At 39.6% G+C, this 17,500-nt stretch overlaps 1 protein-coding gene across 4 annotated transcripts in view; it reads right to left on the reverse strand.

The window, feature by feature from the left end:
- Positions 1-6,903: 6,903 nt before the first annotated feature.
- The window catches only part of LOC123520440, a 132,617-nt gene continuing 122,020 nt past the window's right edge, over positions 6,904-17,500 (reverse strand). For 3 of the 4 annotated variants that reach the window (XM_045282646.1, XM_045282648.1, XM_045282645.1), the window contains exon 17: positions 6,904-10,476. In XM_045282646.1, the coding sequence (XP_045138581.1) occupies positions 10,100-10,476 (377 nt within the window). In that variant the 3' untranslated portion in view covers positions 6,904-10,099. Of the gene's footprint in view, positions 10,477-13,895; positions 13,967-17,500 lie in introns of all 4 variants that reach the window. The other variant, XM_045282649.1, reaches the window with a different exon arrangement.

Below are 17,500 nucleotides of genomic sequence, written 5' to 3' on the forward strand. Positions count from 1 at the left end.
CATTGCAGAGCGTTCCATCATATCCTGCGATACATTACAGACGACAAAGGGAATCAACGAAAAATGTTAGCCATGGATCACACAAGAAGGAAAGAAAAAAGATAACATAAGGGAAGGTAACAAATGGTAGTAAGGGCACGGTGACGGTATCTTTTGGAGCTCCACTGAAGGAAAGTTGCAAAAGAATGCACGGAAGATGGGGCGGTAGATGAAGTGATGAGGTAAGAGACTTCGCTGGGAGTGGCTAGGACAGTCGGTAGAGTGAAGATGGAAGGGCAGGGAATGGCCGATGTAGTATTGAAGGATGACTGAGGAGAAGGGGACACGTAATGGCTAAGGCAATGTGATAAGAAGATACAAATAAAGTTCTGAGATACATTTGTGAGTGGGAAGAGTTAGTTTGGATAAATGATGGGAAAAGAAAATGCGTACAGGGCATTCCATACTCTTTCCTTGGGTTCGCTGGCTTGGAACTCCCTCAGCACAATGTTTATATTACACACCCGTGAAAAAAAAAGACATCAAGCATTCCCACTGAGGAAATTATGCTTTAATCGATTTCTTTTTTTTCACTGTTTACATTTTTTTTTATAACGCTACCACCATTATATTATGCCACGATATTTCTAGTTTCATTTTCCTCTTTCTATATATTGAGTTCCAGAGACGCACATACTTCAATGCATGTACGTGTGTGTGTGTGTGTGTGTGTGTGTGTGTGTGTGTGTGTGTGTGTGTGTGTGTGTGTGTGTGTGTGTAAATCAGCCACGTATCAGCACACTCATGGAAACGACGACGTGCGTCCAGTTTAACTCTTTACCAAGTCTCCACCTAAGCTTATCATCAACCAGTCACCCTCAGACACTAAGGGATTTCATATGTGCTTCTTCCTCTCGCATTTGTCTTGTATTTCCATCACTCATCTCTCCTCCACCACACCAATCAACTTCCTTCAGCTCTCCAACACTTCTGTCTTCTCCTTCCTTCGGCCCCAAGCCACACTCTCAACCGATTCCTTGGCTTATCTTCACTATTTTTATAAGACTTTTGGAGATGTCATTGGAGATTTTAAGAATGTATGATTTTTAAAGGTAATTGAAAAAGTATCCTGTAGTGTCAAGTAGTCTCCTTATGAGGTCTAGACATCTAGACTTACATCGTCATTCTTGACGGGGCAGCGTGACGGCACTGACTCGTGATTGGCTGCTAACGACAGTGCATGTAAGTATGTGTGTGGAAGGCGGGAGTCTCACGTGGCATGTCGCTCTTTCAGCATTACACAATGGAATAATGCAATATGAAAAATAACGCTTAGATACGAGAGCATAAAAAAAAAAACTTTTCTAGACAATTGCCCATGTACCCCGCCACGTACTTTATGCATCTTATATTGGAGTTGTTCGTAAGGTGGAATTACTGTACATGGGACAAGGGAATTCCGATCTAACAGTCTCCCGTGTGTGTTCTTGGCGGCTTCAGCTCGTCACATGTGCCCCGACGCGCGGCTAAGGTGAAGGTTGTGGCAGCAATAACAGACGCGATAGTTTTGCTTATTGTCTCGTGGTGGTAAGAAAATTATACACAAGAATGACGAAGGTAATGAAAAGGTAACAGGTTACATAACACTTCTCCAGACAATTGTGACTCGCCTTGGATGGTCCTCTTTAGGAGCTGGCACCTGCAGTGTGTTTTTATGTACTTATTCATTCATTTATTATTTACCAGTTTTGTTGCCCTTGGTGGGATTCTTTCTTGTGTAGAAAATACGAATGTGCCAGTGAGACTTTAAAACGTCCTCTGGATAAACAAACATAGATTAAGAAGGAATCCTATCCAAATGTTAAGTGGACTAAGAAGTATAGCAAGGGAGATGTAGAGAAGATTCTGAGTTTGGTAATCACACAGAACGGGGAATAAGGAAACTAAACTCGATAATTAATTGAAAATGGAAACATGAATAAAGTGAGTCTAAAATCATAAAATGAGGATGTAGATGACTAAACTATTCAACCATTAGGTTGTTAGTTTAGCCAGTAAGAAAAAAAAAATACCCTAAGGTGAAGATTAGACAAACTTATGTGTAAGGATGATATGCAGACATAGGTATGGAAACGTCATACGAGAAAAAAAAAAAAAGAGGAATAAATTGGTTCTAAACATGACTGCAGTTGAGTAGAATAGACTGAATAACTTCATTGTTAGTGCAGTCAGTAAGATGCTAGAGGTGAAGATTAGATAAACACGTAGAGGGACTCATAACAGGTGGATACTGGTTGGCAAGTATTAGTGTACAGAAAGTGCCTCGTATAGGCTTACTGGCAGCTGACCCTTTTGTTATGCTTTTAACCCCTTCAATACCATGACTGGTTTTAATATTTATTCTGCTTACTATTTAGTGATTTTATACAGCTTCAGAAACTTATGTGAGGATTAAAATAGTGAAGATTCTGGCCATTAATCTTGTGACCTCCATAGACCCTTTCTAATGTCAATAAAATCATCTAATCACAAAAAAATTCAAGATAAAAATGCGTTCCAGTAATGAAGGAGTTCACTAACGTAAAGGCGACCACGTAAATACAGACGCCCGGCGCTCTCTACATCATGATAATGAAGACTGGTCAGGAACACAAAACAAATAAATAAATAAAAAAAAAAAAAAAGCTCACTAATTTTCCTTTTCCAAGAAGTTGAAAAAGGTAAATATCAAGCAGTCACGCTATCACTCACCTCTGTATGACCTTCTGTATGTATAAATGTATATGCACATGTCTATGAATAAAGTATAAGTCTGGCCTAACCTTCCATGTCTCATCCTCATCTCCACCTAACTGGCCCTGAATATTGCAACAAGAGGACAGACAGAAGGCGAAGATCTTATGAATATTACTCTCAGTCCAGGGAAGCACTTGAATAACTCACTGAGGTGCGATGAGATTCCTTCCCTTGCCGCAGAGATGGATAGATTGATAAATTGATAAATAGATAGATAGATAGATAGATAGATAGATAGATAGATAGATAGATAGAGCAGAGAGAGAGAGAGAGAGAGAGAGAGAGAGAGAGAGAGAGAGAGAGAGAGAGAGAGAGAGAGAGAGAGATTGTGTGTGTGTGTGTGTGTGTGTGTGTGTGTGTGTGTGTGTGTGTGTGTGTGTGTGTGTGCCCCAAACGTCACCGATATGTCTCACACTGCACTGGAGAAAATATTAAAATTCTTTGATTTTCTGAAGATGAGTCGATGAAGGCGGCGGAGGGAGCGGATGATGAATATTGGCTGCTGCTCACCAACCTTCGAGAAATTCCCTCTGAAGTGCCACTAATAACAGTTGCGTGCCCTGATTGCCTTAATAATGTCCCCGCTGGGTGTGACTTACATAGCTTTCACCTAGTAACACATAGATCTCTCTCTTCTTGTACCTATTCATTACAGAGGTATATATTGGTGTGTATATTGCTGTGTTCATTCTTCTACCGGCAGTCTGTAAATATAATATGGGCACTCTTATATTCACAGAAATACAGATGTCGTGTTTCGAGCTGTTGCGCGACCTTGCACAGTTTCTCTGGCTACTGGTTGCAAAACCATGGGGAGATTTCTCTACATATACTTACAAAAATAATATCTGTACATAAGATGTCGACGTCGCCGGCAAATATACACACGCCACTTCTTTTCGTCGTCTTTTCCACGGCTAATCATTACATTTTCTTCTTTTCAATCCAGTTATCCATATATATAAGAATTACTTTTACTTAGCACACGAATAGAACAACATAACACACCACTGAATATAATCCGACTCTTAACATATCCACACAAGTAACTTCACTCAACGAATCTCATATACAATAATCCCAACATATGTAATAATTACTTTAACCTTGTACACGAACATAACGTAACACGCAACTGAATATGTATTCACAACTCACAACTCATATCATATCCACAAAAGTAACTCACCCTCATAACTTCTGCATCAATGAGTCTCATATGCAATAAACCCAACTTCCTCTTGGTAATCATACGTAAAAAGTACTTTAACTTTGTACACGAATACAAACAACGTAACTATGTTATGTAACTTAGTCGTCAACGCATACTACATGCAAGATACATACTGAGATGTACACACGATTTCTCTACTCATAATACGCAATGTAACTACATATCGGCGTCATATTGATCCAAAGTACACACACATAATTAATTTATATTCACATATACTAAAATAATACCTGAACATCCTATCCACTTACAGTACTGTTATGATGTACGCCCATCTCGTCTCCACCAGCGCGGCCTCCGTCCATGGTCCGGGACCGCTCAGGAAAACTCTTCCTCTCTGATTCCTTCCTCTCTCGCCTCTCTCTGACCCATTTCTACCAAAACTTTCCTTCAAAGAACTTAAGGGGGGCGTGTCTTGACCTACAACAACATGCCCATCAAGAGTACCGTTCCACCAATCAATCATATAAAAGCCCACAACAACATGTAAAGAACATCAACACAGCTGTTGTCCTGTCCCAAGATGTTTACCTGATACCTTGGCCTGGGTCATTAAAAATGTTTTTTTTGACCCTCCTGACTCCTGCCATTTGGTTGGTCATCTTGCCCTGACGCCTGGGTCTACAATAACACATCTGCCTACTACTACAAATGTTTGTTCACTGTTGTTTCTTCGTATATTTCATTGTGTTGTAGGTATACCACGTATATTTGATCGTGATAGGTATCCTGTACAGGTACATGTGTAAATATATGTCTGTTTGTCTGTCAGTCTCTGTCTCTGTGTCTCTGTCTCTATGCCTTTGTGTCTCTGTCTCTGTGTCTGTGTCTCTGTCTCTGTGTCTGTCTGTCTGTCTGTCTGTCTGTCTGTGATAATAATAATAATAATAATAATAATAATAATAATAATAATAATAATAATAATAATAATAATAATAATAATAATAATAATAATAATATACGGTTTATTAATTTGGCAATGTAAAAAAATTACACTGAAAATGTACAGGGGGGGGACATTAAAACAATGAAATGAAATGCTTAACCTAACTATGGATCTAACTTAACCAAGAATTCACTTATTAATTTACTTATTAATTTACTCTGTCTGTCTGTCTGCTGCCTGTGTGTCTGTCTGTGTGTGTGTCTGTCTGTCTGTCAGAGAGAGAGAGAGAGAGAGAGAGAGAGAGAGAGAGAGAGAGAGAGAGAGAGAGAGAGAGAGAGAGAGAGAGAGAGAGAGAGAGAGAGAGAGAGAGAGAGAGAGAGAGAGAGAGAGAGAGAGAGAGAGAGAGAGAGAGAGAGAGAGAGAGAAAGGAGTATTTGTGTGAATTGCAGAATATGGCAGAACAGTGGATGATGTTTACTCCATTCCTGGAAAGCCTTACTATTGTACTACCATATGTGTCCTATACATGTACCTCTTATTAAAAGACGCAGTGTGTGCTCTACCACTCTCCCTTTTCCCTGCACGCGCTGAGTCACCAGTATTCAGCCATTCAGTACCATGACGCGTTTTTTGTTCATTCTGCTTACTATTTGACGATTTTTTAGTGTTTAAAAACTCTTGTAGGAATTCAAATAGTGAAAACTGTGGCCATTAAACTTCTGACTTCCATAGACCCTTCCTAATGTTATTAAAATCGTTTAGCCATACCCAAAACTCAAGATAAAAATGCGTTCCAATATTGAAGGGGTTAAACCAGTGCACCACAAGCAGCATTTCCTCCCCCCAAAAAACTTGTCATACGTGAACATGAACGAGTCTTCAGTCAGTACAGGTTGTTTTCGTATCCTCCGATTGTGCTGAATGGCGAGGAGTGTCTGTCACCTTCTGTAGCCAAATGTTTTCAAGTTAATCCCTTTTACTAGTCATCACAAAGATCTACTACGGTTCTGCTGCATGATAAAGGTGCTTTCCAATCTCCTTCAATCGTTGTGTTTTGTTGTAGTTGTTTCTTATAGTGCAGTTATTGTAAACTGGACCAAGAAATGAGTTGAATTATATTTAGCAATGTACAATGGATTATTTATGTATCTATTTAACTATCTATTCAAGGTTAGATATATATAGAACGGTTTTTGACATAGTTTTCTGTCTCCCCTAACTCTTTCTCTTACTCTTTCTCTCTCTTCTCTCTTCTCTTCTGTTCTTTTCTTTTTCTTTTCTCCTTGTCTTGTTTTGTCTTGTCTTGTCTTGTCTTTTCTTCTCTTCTCTCTCTCTCTCTCTCTCTCTCTCTCTCTCTCTCTCTCTCTTACCATTCCTAGGTTGCTACTGTATTCTGCTCTTATTGCCCATCTATGACCCGTTCTGAGCACATGTCTAGTTCATTCCTCCCGGATATCCTGCAAATGACATGTAAATCTTGCCATGACATGCTGTGCGTGTTAGTGTTGTATTTGCGAACTGCCATGGTGCAACAGCAGTTTGATGACCGAGCGAGTGAGGTGGTGGTTATTAAGGGCAAAAACACGAGTTTAGTAAATATGTTCTTTTATGGAAGCAAACTTTAGACCAGCACAAGAATGCCATGTCACGTTCCTGTTTTTTGAGGTCTGCCAATCCGTGTCTCTGCCTTAATTCTCTTCCTCCCTCTCTCCACCCCCTGTCTCTCTCTCTCTCTCTCTCTCTCTCTCCACCCACCCACACACACACACACACACACACACACACACACACACACACACACACACACACACACACACACACACACACACACACACACACACACACATTTGAGACTAAAATTCAGTTGAGGAGGAGAAGGAGGAAGAGGAGGAGGAGGAGGAGGAGGAGAAATAAAAAGTGAATGATAAAAAAAAATAAAATTGGAAAAAGAGGAGGAAGATTAAGTAGGTACTGGGAATATGAAGCAAGACTGAATGACACGACTTGATGTCCGAAAACACTTTATTGCAAATCCCGGTCGTGAGCCTCGCCTGCCTACACTGTCATCACCATCCTGCATCCGGAGTGGCGGCGGCGGCGCCGGTGGCTCCCCTTGTCGCTGCGAAGGGAGTGAGAGAATCGCTGCTCCCTTGTCTGTCTGAGTGAGCGAGCTTCAGCGGCGCCAAAGCAATGACGTACGTGGAAAAGAATAAACGCAACCTTATTTTTTCCTGATAGTATATATAGAAAAAGTCCAGTTAGGGCAAGAAAATAAATCTATAAACAACAACAATGCACAAGTCGTATAGAAAACTTAAGCCGACTGAAGAAAATTTATGGCAAAAAAAATTTGAAATAGAAAATCATAACACAATAGACTAAATACTCAACTAAAAAGTAAAGAAAGAAGAAAGAAAAATAGATAAAGACAACTTTTATAACACAGACAAAACAATATAATAAAAATAATTGCGATGAAATGGTTTTAGTGCTTGATGAAATTTTGATGTTATAAAGAAAAGTTTGACTTGTTCCTGTATAGCAAAGACACAATACACTATAAACAAACATGCGTGAGCCAACCAGGTAAATAAGAACGACATCCTGACATTGCGTGGCGCTTGAAGTCAAACTCTTGATAATACTGCGGCGCCTAAATGCATAGTTCAAAAGACTGAGTTATGAAATGATAAACTTCCTTTAACATTGACGGAAAAAAAAGGAAAGAATACTCGACTCTTGAATTATATTAGCGTCTTTTATTATCGATAAAAAAATAATAAGTAAAAAATTAAATAAAAGATAAATAAATAAAGAAAATAAGATGAAGATAAATGCATCGTTGCCTCTTTTGATATGATAAGTAATGCATCTCATGTTATTGGGTTTATTTTGTCTTAGAGCAACCACTAAATAAAAAAGGAGCGAACTGGCAATCAAGTGGACCTTTTTTTTTTTTTTTATTGTTGTCCTTGGTCTGCTTCCTTTCTTGCCTAAACAAAAACTCAATGGAATTTCTAACAGTTCGAGATAAGAAGGATGATAAAACTCACTTCAAAGACGCAGAGAAGAAAAAATGACTAAAAAAAAAAAAAAAAAAGAGGAAAGACAAAGGCAAACACGGGAATACGTTTCAGCGTGCGTGACTAATGCACAGATCGACATTGGTAGGCGACTCAACAGAAAGGAAACTAAGCAAATACTCGCCCACTTAAACATGTACTTCTTTCCCCGGCGCTATTTTCACCTTCTCTCCTTCTGATCCTGTACTTTCTGCTATCTTTTACTTAATCTAGAAATCTTTAGAATCGTGATATCAACCTTTTCATATTCAATTAAGCAAATACTCGCCTACTTAAACATACACTTCTTTACCCGCGCTATTTTCACCTTCTCTCCTCTCCTTCTGGTCCTGTTACTTTCTGCTATCTTTTATCTAATTCAGAATCCTGATATCAACCTTTTCATATTCAAATAAACAAATACTCGCCTACTTAAACATGTATTTCTTTACCGGCGCTATTTCCACCTTCTCTCCTTCTGATCCTGTTACCTTCTGCTATCGTTTATTCAATCGAGAATCCTGATATCAGCCTTTTCATATTCGTCCTTCTCTCTGTTCCTTTCTTGTATCTCGTCTTTCATCCTGTCTTAAATAATCTTCTAGTTCCCTGCATATTCACTCTTCTCCCCCTCCTTTGTATCTCTTCTATCTTTACAATCTTATGCATTATTTCCATCTCGTTTATATTTCACAGTCGTATCGTATCTTCTCTGCATGGAAAGGTTGGTAAGGAGAAGGCTTTACCTGATATATCTTGTTCTCACTCGTAGTATTCGTAATAATATGTCATTTCATATCTTTGTTATGAATCTCGCCTGATATCTGGTATTTTTATGTATTCTTTTTATTCTCCATCCTCCTCATGCTTCTTGCTTTTTGTTCTGCCTTTCCTCTATTTATTCTTTTATCGCTTTTATATTCACCGTTCTTCTCGTCCTCGTCGTCGCCGCCTCCCACACCGGGTCACTCTTCACGCCTCTTGCTTCACGTCTTTGGTAGAGTCGCTAACCTACACACAGCTCCCTACACCTATACACCTGGCCAGCTGTCTACACATGACCGATACCTATTACTACACTTGTCTGGGCGACACTACCACGGCCAATAGCAGCAGCAGCACTAGAAGTAATTGTAATAGTAATAAAGAAAATAATAATAATGGTGATGAGTTTAATGCACATAAATATCCGAGTTTCTTTTTATTGTAATGGAGAAAAACTACAGTATGTAAAAAAATGCATTACTTTTTGATAAATATTCGGCATTTTCTAAGTAGGATAGGTTAAGGAGAGAAAAACAAAAAAAAAAAAATAAAATCGGTCTAAAAAATGCATGAAGTAGAAGAAGCGTATGATCACAATGCAATAAATTAAAACAGAACCATTCTTGCTAAATGCATAATGTATTAAAAAAAAGACCAAAAAATACATAAACCAAAAAATAAAAAAAATAATAATAATGACAAACAAAATCATCAAGAAATCATTACAACCACCAAAGAATAAAATGCGTAGCGAACTTCCATAATAATCCTTCTCCCGTTTTTTTTTTATCTTCCTTTCACTTCCCATTTTCTATTAACAACCTTAGTACCACAACAAATGCTTCAGAAAAAAAAAAAACCTACAAACAAAATCTAACCGGTATTTCTTTCCTGCAAACCTCGAGGCTCTAAAAGAAAATCCTACAAATTAAATGCTTCCTTCCACATCTTAAGTTACAAGACAATAACAAAAAAATGTCGAGACAATGTCAATAATAATGATAATAACGATAATGATAAGAAAGCGTCTGAACTAAAAAAAAAAAAAAAATGCAATAGCTAAGAGTTTTAAGCGTAGGTGGTAAATTTACAGCCGTTGTGTGTGTGTGTGTGTGTGGGGGGGGTTCCTGGTGCACGCCTTAAGAGTTACAATGGTACAAAAAGAGAGAGGAATGGATCACTATGTACAGCCCATGAAGGGGAAAGCGACGCGTGTATGTAGAGGAAATATGTGTGAGAAAAGCTACATATGTTCAGATTAGGACGGAACGAGACGGAGGAAAGAAAGGAAGCGCGGAGCTGGGAGAGAGAGATATTGTATGTTACCCCCCCCCCTTACTCTCTCTCTCTCTTTCTTTCTTTCTTTCTCTCTCCCCGCTACATCTCCCCGGTGTCCGTATCACTGGCGATCGTGTGCACTGGAAGGTACAGACTCAAACTCCGCAGGTTCTTCAATAACTGTACACTCTTCAGAGGCTCAAACTCCTTGCCGAAGTCCTTATATCTCCATGAGCCTTCCTCTCCATCTCCTCCTGTCTCTCCGTCACTCCTTCCGCTATTCTTCTCCTTTTCTCCTTCCTCCTCCTCATGGTCTTCATCCTCCTCTGAGTTGCCCGTCTCCGCCACGGCGCCGAGTCTCCGCCAGCGGGTCGCGCCCCCCGCCGGACGCCCCTTCAAACCCGCTTCGTCATCCTCGTCTTCGCTGCTTGTAAGGCTTGGAGAGAAGCTGCTGAAGCCCAGACTCACCGGCGACGCTGCAAGAGAGGACAAAAGAGCAAGGCCGTTAGAGATGAAAGGCATGGATTAATTGGCTTCAGGCGCCGCAACAATGGAACAAAAGACAGACGCCAGAGAAGAAAGAGGCTGAGTGACTGCTTTAAGGCGCCGCAACAACGATCGGCGCTGTCGGTGAGAATGAAGAGGTGTGTGTTATTACTGAGGGTTATGAACTATGATAAAGGAGGGAGAGAGAAGGAGTGATATACACCCGACATTTTTTTTACCTTTTGCTGCGGCTTCATCAAGTGACGATAAGAAGTGCAAATAGAGTGAAAATTCCTTACAAATTTCAACGCAACTAAAACTAAAAGAAAAACAAATAATGAAACAGGAAACAAGTAATGATAGTCTGAGAAACATTTAAGATTTTCTATGCTCTTATTTGACGTAAAAAAAAAAAATATATATATATATATGTTGATCATGTCGGGTGTTGTTTACCATCTCTCTTCTCGTTTCCTACATACTCGTTGTCTCTGAAGGTTGAGTATCAAGGGTATGAACATATCAAAGCTTCGCGAAGTCATCTATCTTTATCAAGGCAAGCCAGGCACGGGATGGGTAGGAAATGGATGGAGGGATCAATTCATGCCATAATGCATAGCACCTCCCTCGTCATGGCATGCCACGGGACCAACGCCGGGAAGGTCATGCCACACGCGACGGGTCTCACATGACGCGGTGTGCCTCACAGATAACGCTGACGGAAAGCTTTGTTCTTTTGTCCCAAACTTGGTAGCAATATTGGCCAGCATTCACTTCTCTTTCAGAGGAGACTTTATTCTACGATACAGGAATACTACTGCATATTTCACAATGTATAAACTTTAAAAGATAGGAAATTTTAAATTTGTACTGCAAAACTTTCTGGAAATATTTATACGGGCATACATGATACTGAGCTAAGAATTCTAAAATGAGAAATGTATACGATTGTGAAATTGATGATTATAGACTTAAGTTAATGTTCCTGTTTCAAGATGACGAAACAGCCTCAGTTACAGCGCGTTTTAAACAAGAATGCTACTTATACATTTTTCACCACAAAGAAAAGTTTCCAAGTATAACTATTTCAAATCTCTTGCGGCAAAAAAGAACAAATTCGAGTGGAAGCAAGTCTTGTACAATGGAACAAATGTTACAGAAAAGAAGGAAAATAGCACTGTATGAACTAATCAATTTACATTTAGACATTCAAAAGAATGAACAAGTTAGAAGGACTATGTGATTTGCATAAGTTATCTTCTAAATGGGAACTTGTAAGTAATTTTCGCTGTAATTACACAACGTCATTCCTTCTTCCTTATTTTTCTTACCTTGACTGAAATATATAACAGTAATGCATTGGTAGTATATGATTATATTCTTTTCAGTATACATTTAATCTCACTATTCTGAAAATCTTAATATGATAACACTAATTACTCCTTGGTACTGTTATAAAGATGTCCACAATTTCAAAAGGGAAAAGCTTTGTATATGTCTTGCTTGGCTGCGCTATGGTGAAGCCTCTCTACTCTCTATCAGTGTGGTGTCTTCTTAATTCCTACTCCACATCCACATAACACAATAGATACGGTTAATTTCCTAAATCTTTTCAGAACCTCTACATTTAGGAACTCGTTTGTTATGTGTTGCAATTAATTGTTTGCTTCTCGATTATTTTTAACTATGTACATTTAGTTTGATACTGCTAAGCCACTTACAGTATGCCTTACTTATCTATATACTTATTTATCTATTTACTTAGTTACTTACTTTTTACTTACTTACTACTACTACTACTACTACTACTACTACTGCTACTACTACTACTACTGATCTAACCCTATTCCTTTTTATGCACCGGTACTAATACCACCACCACCACCACCACCACCACCACCACCACTGCTGTCACCACATGTTTAATTAGCGGCGCGTTAGAAGGAGCAGCAACAATACACAAGGAAGACAAGGAAGGCGAGCAGGGTTAGGAATGAAAGCAAATAAATGCAGGTTAAGTTTCATCCTCCGGCATCTTTAAGAAAAAAAAATCATATACACACACAAAAAGAGGACACTGTATAAGTTTGTGTTAGATATATCATCCAGTCCAAGACAACACGTGTACACCAGGAAAATATGCAGGCGACAAAGGACTTGGCTCGACAAAACACTGCTGTGTGGCATCGCAGCGTTATGAAGACTGGAAGCCAATGCGAAAACAAAATGTATTAGTCAACATTGCATGACAAGGAACGAGTATCACAATAATGCCACGCTCACAATCAACACTCAAGCTACGTATGTTAGTAAACACGTGTCATTATGAAAATTGTTAGTAAGCATTGTCCAATGTTTACGAGCAATCCGAATTTATTTTATTAATAAATGTTATAAGCGAATGATTAAATTTCAAAACTGGCCATTTGACAATGTTACAAATGGAAAGTGTTACTGTTTCAAACACAAGGGAAGCCGTTATTGTCTTCAAGGAAGCATTAGTACAAAACCGTCTCAACACGTCACGAGGCACAAAGCCCCCCCAAGGCAGACTCACGGCAGCGTCACGTCACCGTCACGTCAAAATGATCACCTTTATAATGATCTATTTTCACCAATCTCCAGCTTGTATTCACGCACAAGACTACTAAAAATGTACGGAACATGAGGGAGAGAGAGAGAGAAAAAAAAAAAAGCAAGGCTGTTATAGTTTTGTTTCTCCCTTTGGCAACCACTGACCTATCAGACAAAATCTATTTGCTTATTTGATGAATAAAGAATATAGAACAATAATTAGTCAATTTGTAATAATGGTAACTATTTTAGACAAAAAAGAATCTAAGTTTTCTCAATTATTGTAGCTTTTCTCTATGCCACTGCATAGTACTGTAGCAACATCCTCAAGCAAAATGATCTCCACAAATGCTGTTTGACGCTTCACAGTTCTTGTTCACCAGTAACTTCCATAAATCCTTATCATTGTTTAAACATGTTATGGTGCTGTTTACCTACGGAGTCAGGTCATCATTCACAGCACCGCACAGTTAACAATAAGCAAACAGTTTGAGTCACTACCGTTTCGTCACGTAAGAATCCTAACACGCTGTGACGGATAGGGGTGAGTTTCGTGTTGGGTACGTAATGGGTACGAATCATTCGAACCCTTTGATCACACGCAAGATACTTTGACGCAATGGTGACGGTTCGTGAAGACATATGAGAGTAGAGCGTGAGTCTGCCTTAGGTCTGCACAGCGATTGCTCACGCCTTGACGGGTAAACAGGGGCGAGCAGTGCTGTGGCGGGGGTCAGTTAGTGGGCCGCGCGGGGAGCAAGCCAGTAGTAAATTAACAGCCAGTGGCGAGCAGCGGGCGAGCCAAGGCAACACAGGCTGGCGGGGAGATGCTCACTTGTTCCCGAGCAGCGGCGGCTTCCACGGGTGGCGGGGCGAGGCGGGCTTAGAGAATGAACCAAATGTTGCCTAGAAGGGAAGGAAGGAAGTAAGGAGGAAGAAGGAGAGCGAGAAAAGAATAGAGAAAAAAAAGAAAGAGATAGAGATGAAAGCAAAAATGAAATTATAGGAAATGGGTGAAAAAGAAAATGGAGAGGAAAAGAGACAGCGGAACAGATAAATTAAAGAAAAGTGCATAGAGCCATAGATAAAAAAAAAGTATAATGCATAGACGAAGAAATGATGAATGAAGAAAGAATAGAGAAAGAGAGAAAAGGGAGAATAAAGAGAAGAGAGAGAAGAAATTCACATTAAATTTAACATGACATCGTGCTTACCCTTGTTACTCCGACTCTAAGAATGCATGAAAAAAGGGAAAGAAAATAGTTATTACATTTACAAGGGAGAAAGAAGAAGAAGAGGAGGAGGAGGGGAGGAGGAGGAAGAGGAGCAGCAGCAGAAAGAGCACAGTAACCCCTGCACCAACACCCTTTCTGTGCTACAGCTGCTTTGTGATGTGCTTATAGAAAGGAGAACTGCAAAGAGGAGCTGAACACAGACTGTAGTTTATAATGAAACCTCACAGCTGCTTCATTGATTCAGTGAGAAGAAAAGTGAGGGGAAGCAAAACAGCACAGTGCAATAATGTATTATGTCTAAAGCTCCTAATTCAATCACATAGAATCAGACTATATGAGTTTTAAGTCTTGCCTACAATACTGCTACTTGCTTAAACACCTACGAGATGAGCATTTATCATGTAGTAATTCAAAGTGACTGGCTTCTAAAAGTAGAGTAATACTAATGTATGATATACGAGGCTTTAAAGTCCTACTGATTCCACTAATACTACTGATTAAAAGATGATAAATGATAGATTACTTTTGTAGAATTACTGACTTCAAACTTATGTACATATCTAGTAAAAAAAGAACACACTTAAAAAATATCATCAGTGTGTGTGTGTGTGTGTGTGTGTGTGTGTGTGTGTGTGTGTGTGTGTGCTTGAAGGTGGTACTGAATTTACAAACACACAGGCATTCTAATTCTAACAAACTCTATTCATACATCCACTATCACACATTGAACTAATCCCTTTGTGTACTCGTATGTCAGTTCATTCATTACATTTAGCACCCTTCAGTCATTCAGTCAATCCATCCATCACACAACAGTAGCCACCATTGCCACCACCACCACTACTATCTGTCCTGACCAGCTGCCACCACACCGCCGCCTGTTAACAAAGGTGTCCAGCCATCCATCCGTCTACCTGCCCACTGATCTACCTGCTAATCCCGGGCTCCTGTTACTTTTCTATTCAGTATACTTTAAAGGTGCTGTTGTAACACTTCTATCAAACTATTACCCTTTTTTATCTGTCTTTCATATTTTTTCTTAAACAGTTCACTTCTAATCAGTAAGTATTTTTTGTGGCAGATTTTATGAAGATATGCCATTATTATTCTTGAACGTTTGCCTTTTTTTTTTTTCGGGTCATAAAATGTGTTGCGAGAATTCTTCGACTACTATTCAGCTCTAAAAGTTTACGAGTTAAGAGTTCGATTCACAGCTGACTTGAGTTTCTCTGTTGGAGACGTAACATAACGTAACACTTTCTCGTAACTCTAACCGACGCTGTTGTTGTGACGAAATATCTCGGTATAATATTTTTTTTCCAGTTTAAATATCTCCTCTTTCATTTTTCTTTTTTTTCTCTTTTCACTTAATTCTCTTTCTTAGCTGCCATTCCTTCCTCTCCCCCTCTTTCGCCACCACTACCACCATCACCATCACCGTAACAATGACCACCTAATATTTCTCCTACTATCTCTTCTATTCTCCATCTCCATTAGCTCCTCCTCCACCTCCTCTTTGATCACCACCACCACCACCACTACCATTACCACACTGTCCTCCTGAGCGGGTGACTGATACACTATATTGAGTGTTTGCTTCAGATTGACAGACTAACTGATTTACACACACTTGCTCAACACTTTGAAAAGAAGACAAGTTAGTAATCAATAACACCCGCGAAGAGGAAGAGTGTAATAAATAGAAGGAACTCACAGGAGGAGAAAGAAAGGGAGATAGAGAGTGGTGATGAAGAGAAATGAGTAATAGCGATGGGGAAGTGAGATTGGGTTAAGAATGGAAACGTTCTTGTTTATGTAATTCACCTCAAGCTTATCCATTTGTCACCAGCACGAACCCCATACTTGACATTCCTCTCTTTCTCTCTCTTTTATCATCAGTTACCCACAAGTCAATGAAGAAGTATAGGAATAGCAACCAAACACATTCGCTCACTTATCCAACATTTGTTCTTCTTTGTGTTGCTTTACTTGGTTTGTTTTATATATCTTTTTTTTTCTTCGTAAATTGTCTTTTTTCTCTTTTTTCAACTAAGGGCTATCGTTTCTCCTCCTCCTCCTCTTCCTTCTCCTTCATTCCTCTTTCCTCAAGGGCATCCGAACTCAATCTTTTATTACGTCAGGGCGTTGGGACTGAGCTTCCCTTGTCACCGCCTACCTAAGAGGCTCTTCATCAGTCTTGCTTCTCGGAAAAAATCACCTCCAGTTCATGTTACCGCCGTTTCTTGGTTCCCAGTGACAAGTAAAGGTGGTCAGCGCTTCTTTGTGCCTTTGTGTGTGTGTGTGTGTGTGTGTGTGTGTGTGTGTGTGTGTGTGTGTTGCTGTTCATTCAGCATGCCTGCTGTTGTGGTTATTCTAGCAGCAACAGTAACAGCTGCTACTGCTGCTGCTACTACTACAGCTAGATTCTAGAATAACAATAGTAACAGTAGTAGTACTACCTGTGGTAGTAGTAATACTACCGTAGTAGCAGCAGCAGTAGTAGTAGTAGTAGTAGTAGTAGTAGTAGTAGTAGTGATAGCAGAGGTAGTGGTAGTAGTAGCAGAGGTAGTGGTAGTAACAGCAGAGGTAGTGATGGTAGTAGTGGTAGTAGTGGTAGTAGTAGTAGTAGTAGTAGTAGTAGTAGTAGTAGTAGTAGTAGTAGTAGTAGTAGTAGTAGTAGTAGTAGTAGTAGTAGTAGTAGTAGTAGTAGTAGTAGTAGTAGTAGTAGTAGTAGTAGTAGTAGTAGTAGTTGTTGTTGTTGTTGTTGTTGTTGTTGTTGTTGTTGTTGTTGTTGTTGTTGTTGTTGTTGTTGTTGTTGTTGTTGGTGGTGGTGGTGGTGGTGGTGGTGGTGGTGGTGGTGGCAGCGCCAAAGGCAAGCAGATACTCGTACAAGAAAATCAATCCATCAATCAATTTGGCTTGTCCAAATGTTGGTGGTGTAGGTTGTCGTCAACTCATTGATCTTGCTTCGTCTGACCGGGACTCAAACCTTGCCCGAAATGATGACGGGATTGATGGCGTGACAGCTTAACATGTCGGATGTGTCCGTCACTCAGTGCACAACCAAGTTTTCAAGAAAAAATGATACGAAGTGACTGATAATGTGAACCAGGCCGCGACAATCTGATATTGTGGTGGGGACCAGCTCACTATAAACTCTAAAGCCGAGGATCTGGAGAGTGCGGCGCCATTTGAAATTACTTTG

Source organism: Portunus trituberculatus, chromosome 47, assembly GCF_017591435.1.
Source record: "Portunus trituberculatus isolate SZX2019 chromosome 47, ASM1759143v1, whole genome shotgun sequence".
In the NCBI taxonomy this organism is placed as follows: domain Eukaryota; kingdom Metazoa; phylum Arthropoda; class Malacostraca; order Decapoda; family Portunidae; genus Portunus; species Portunus trituberculatus.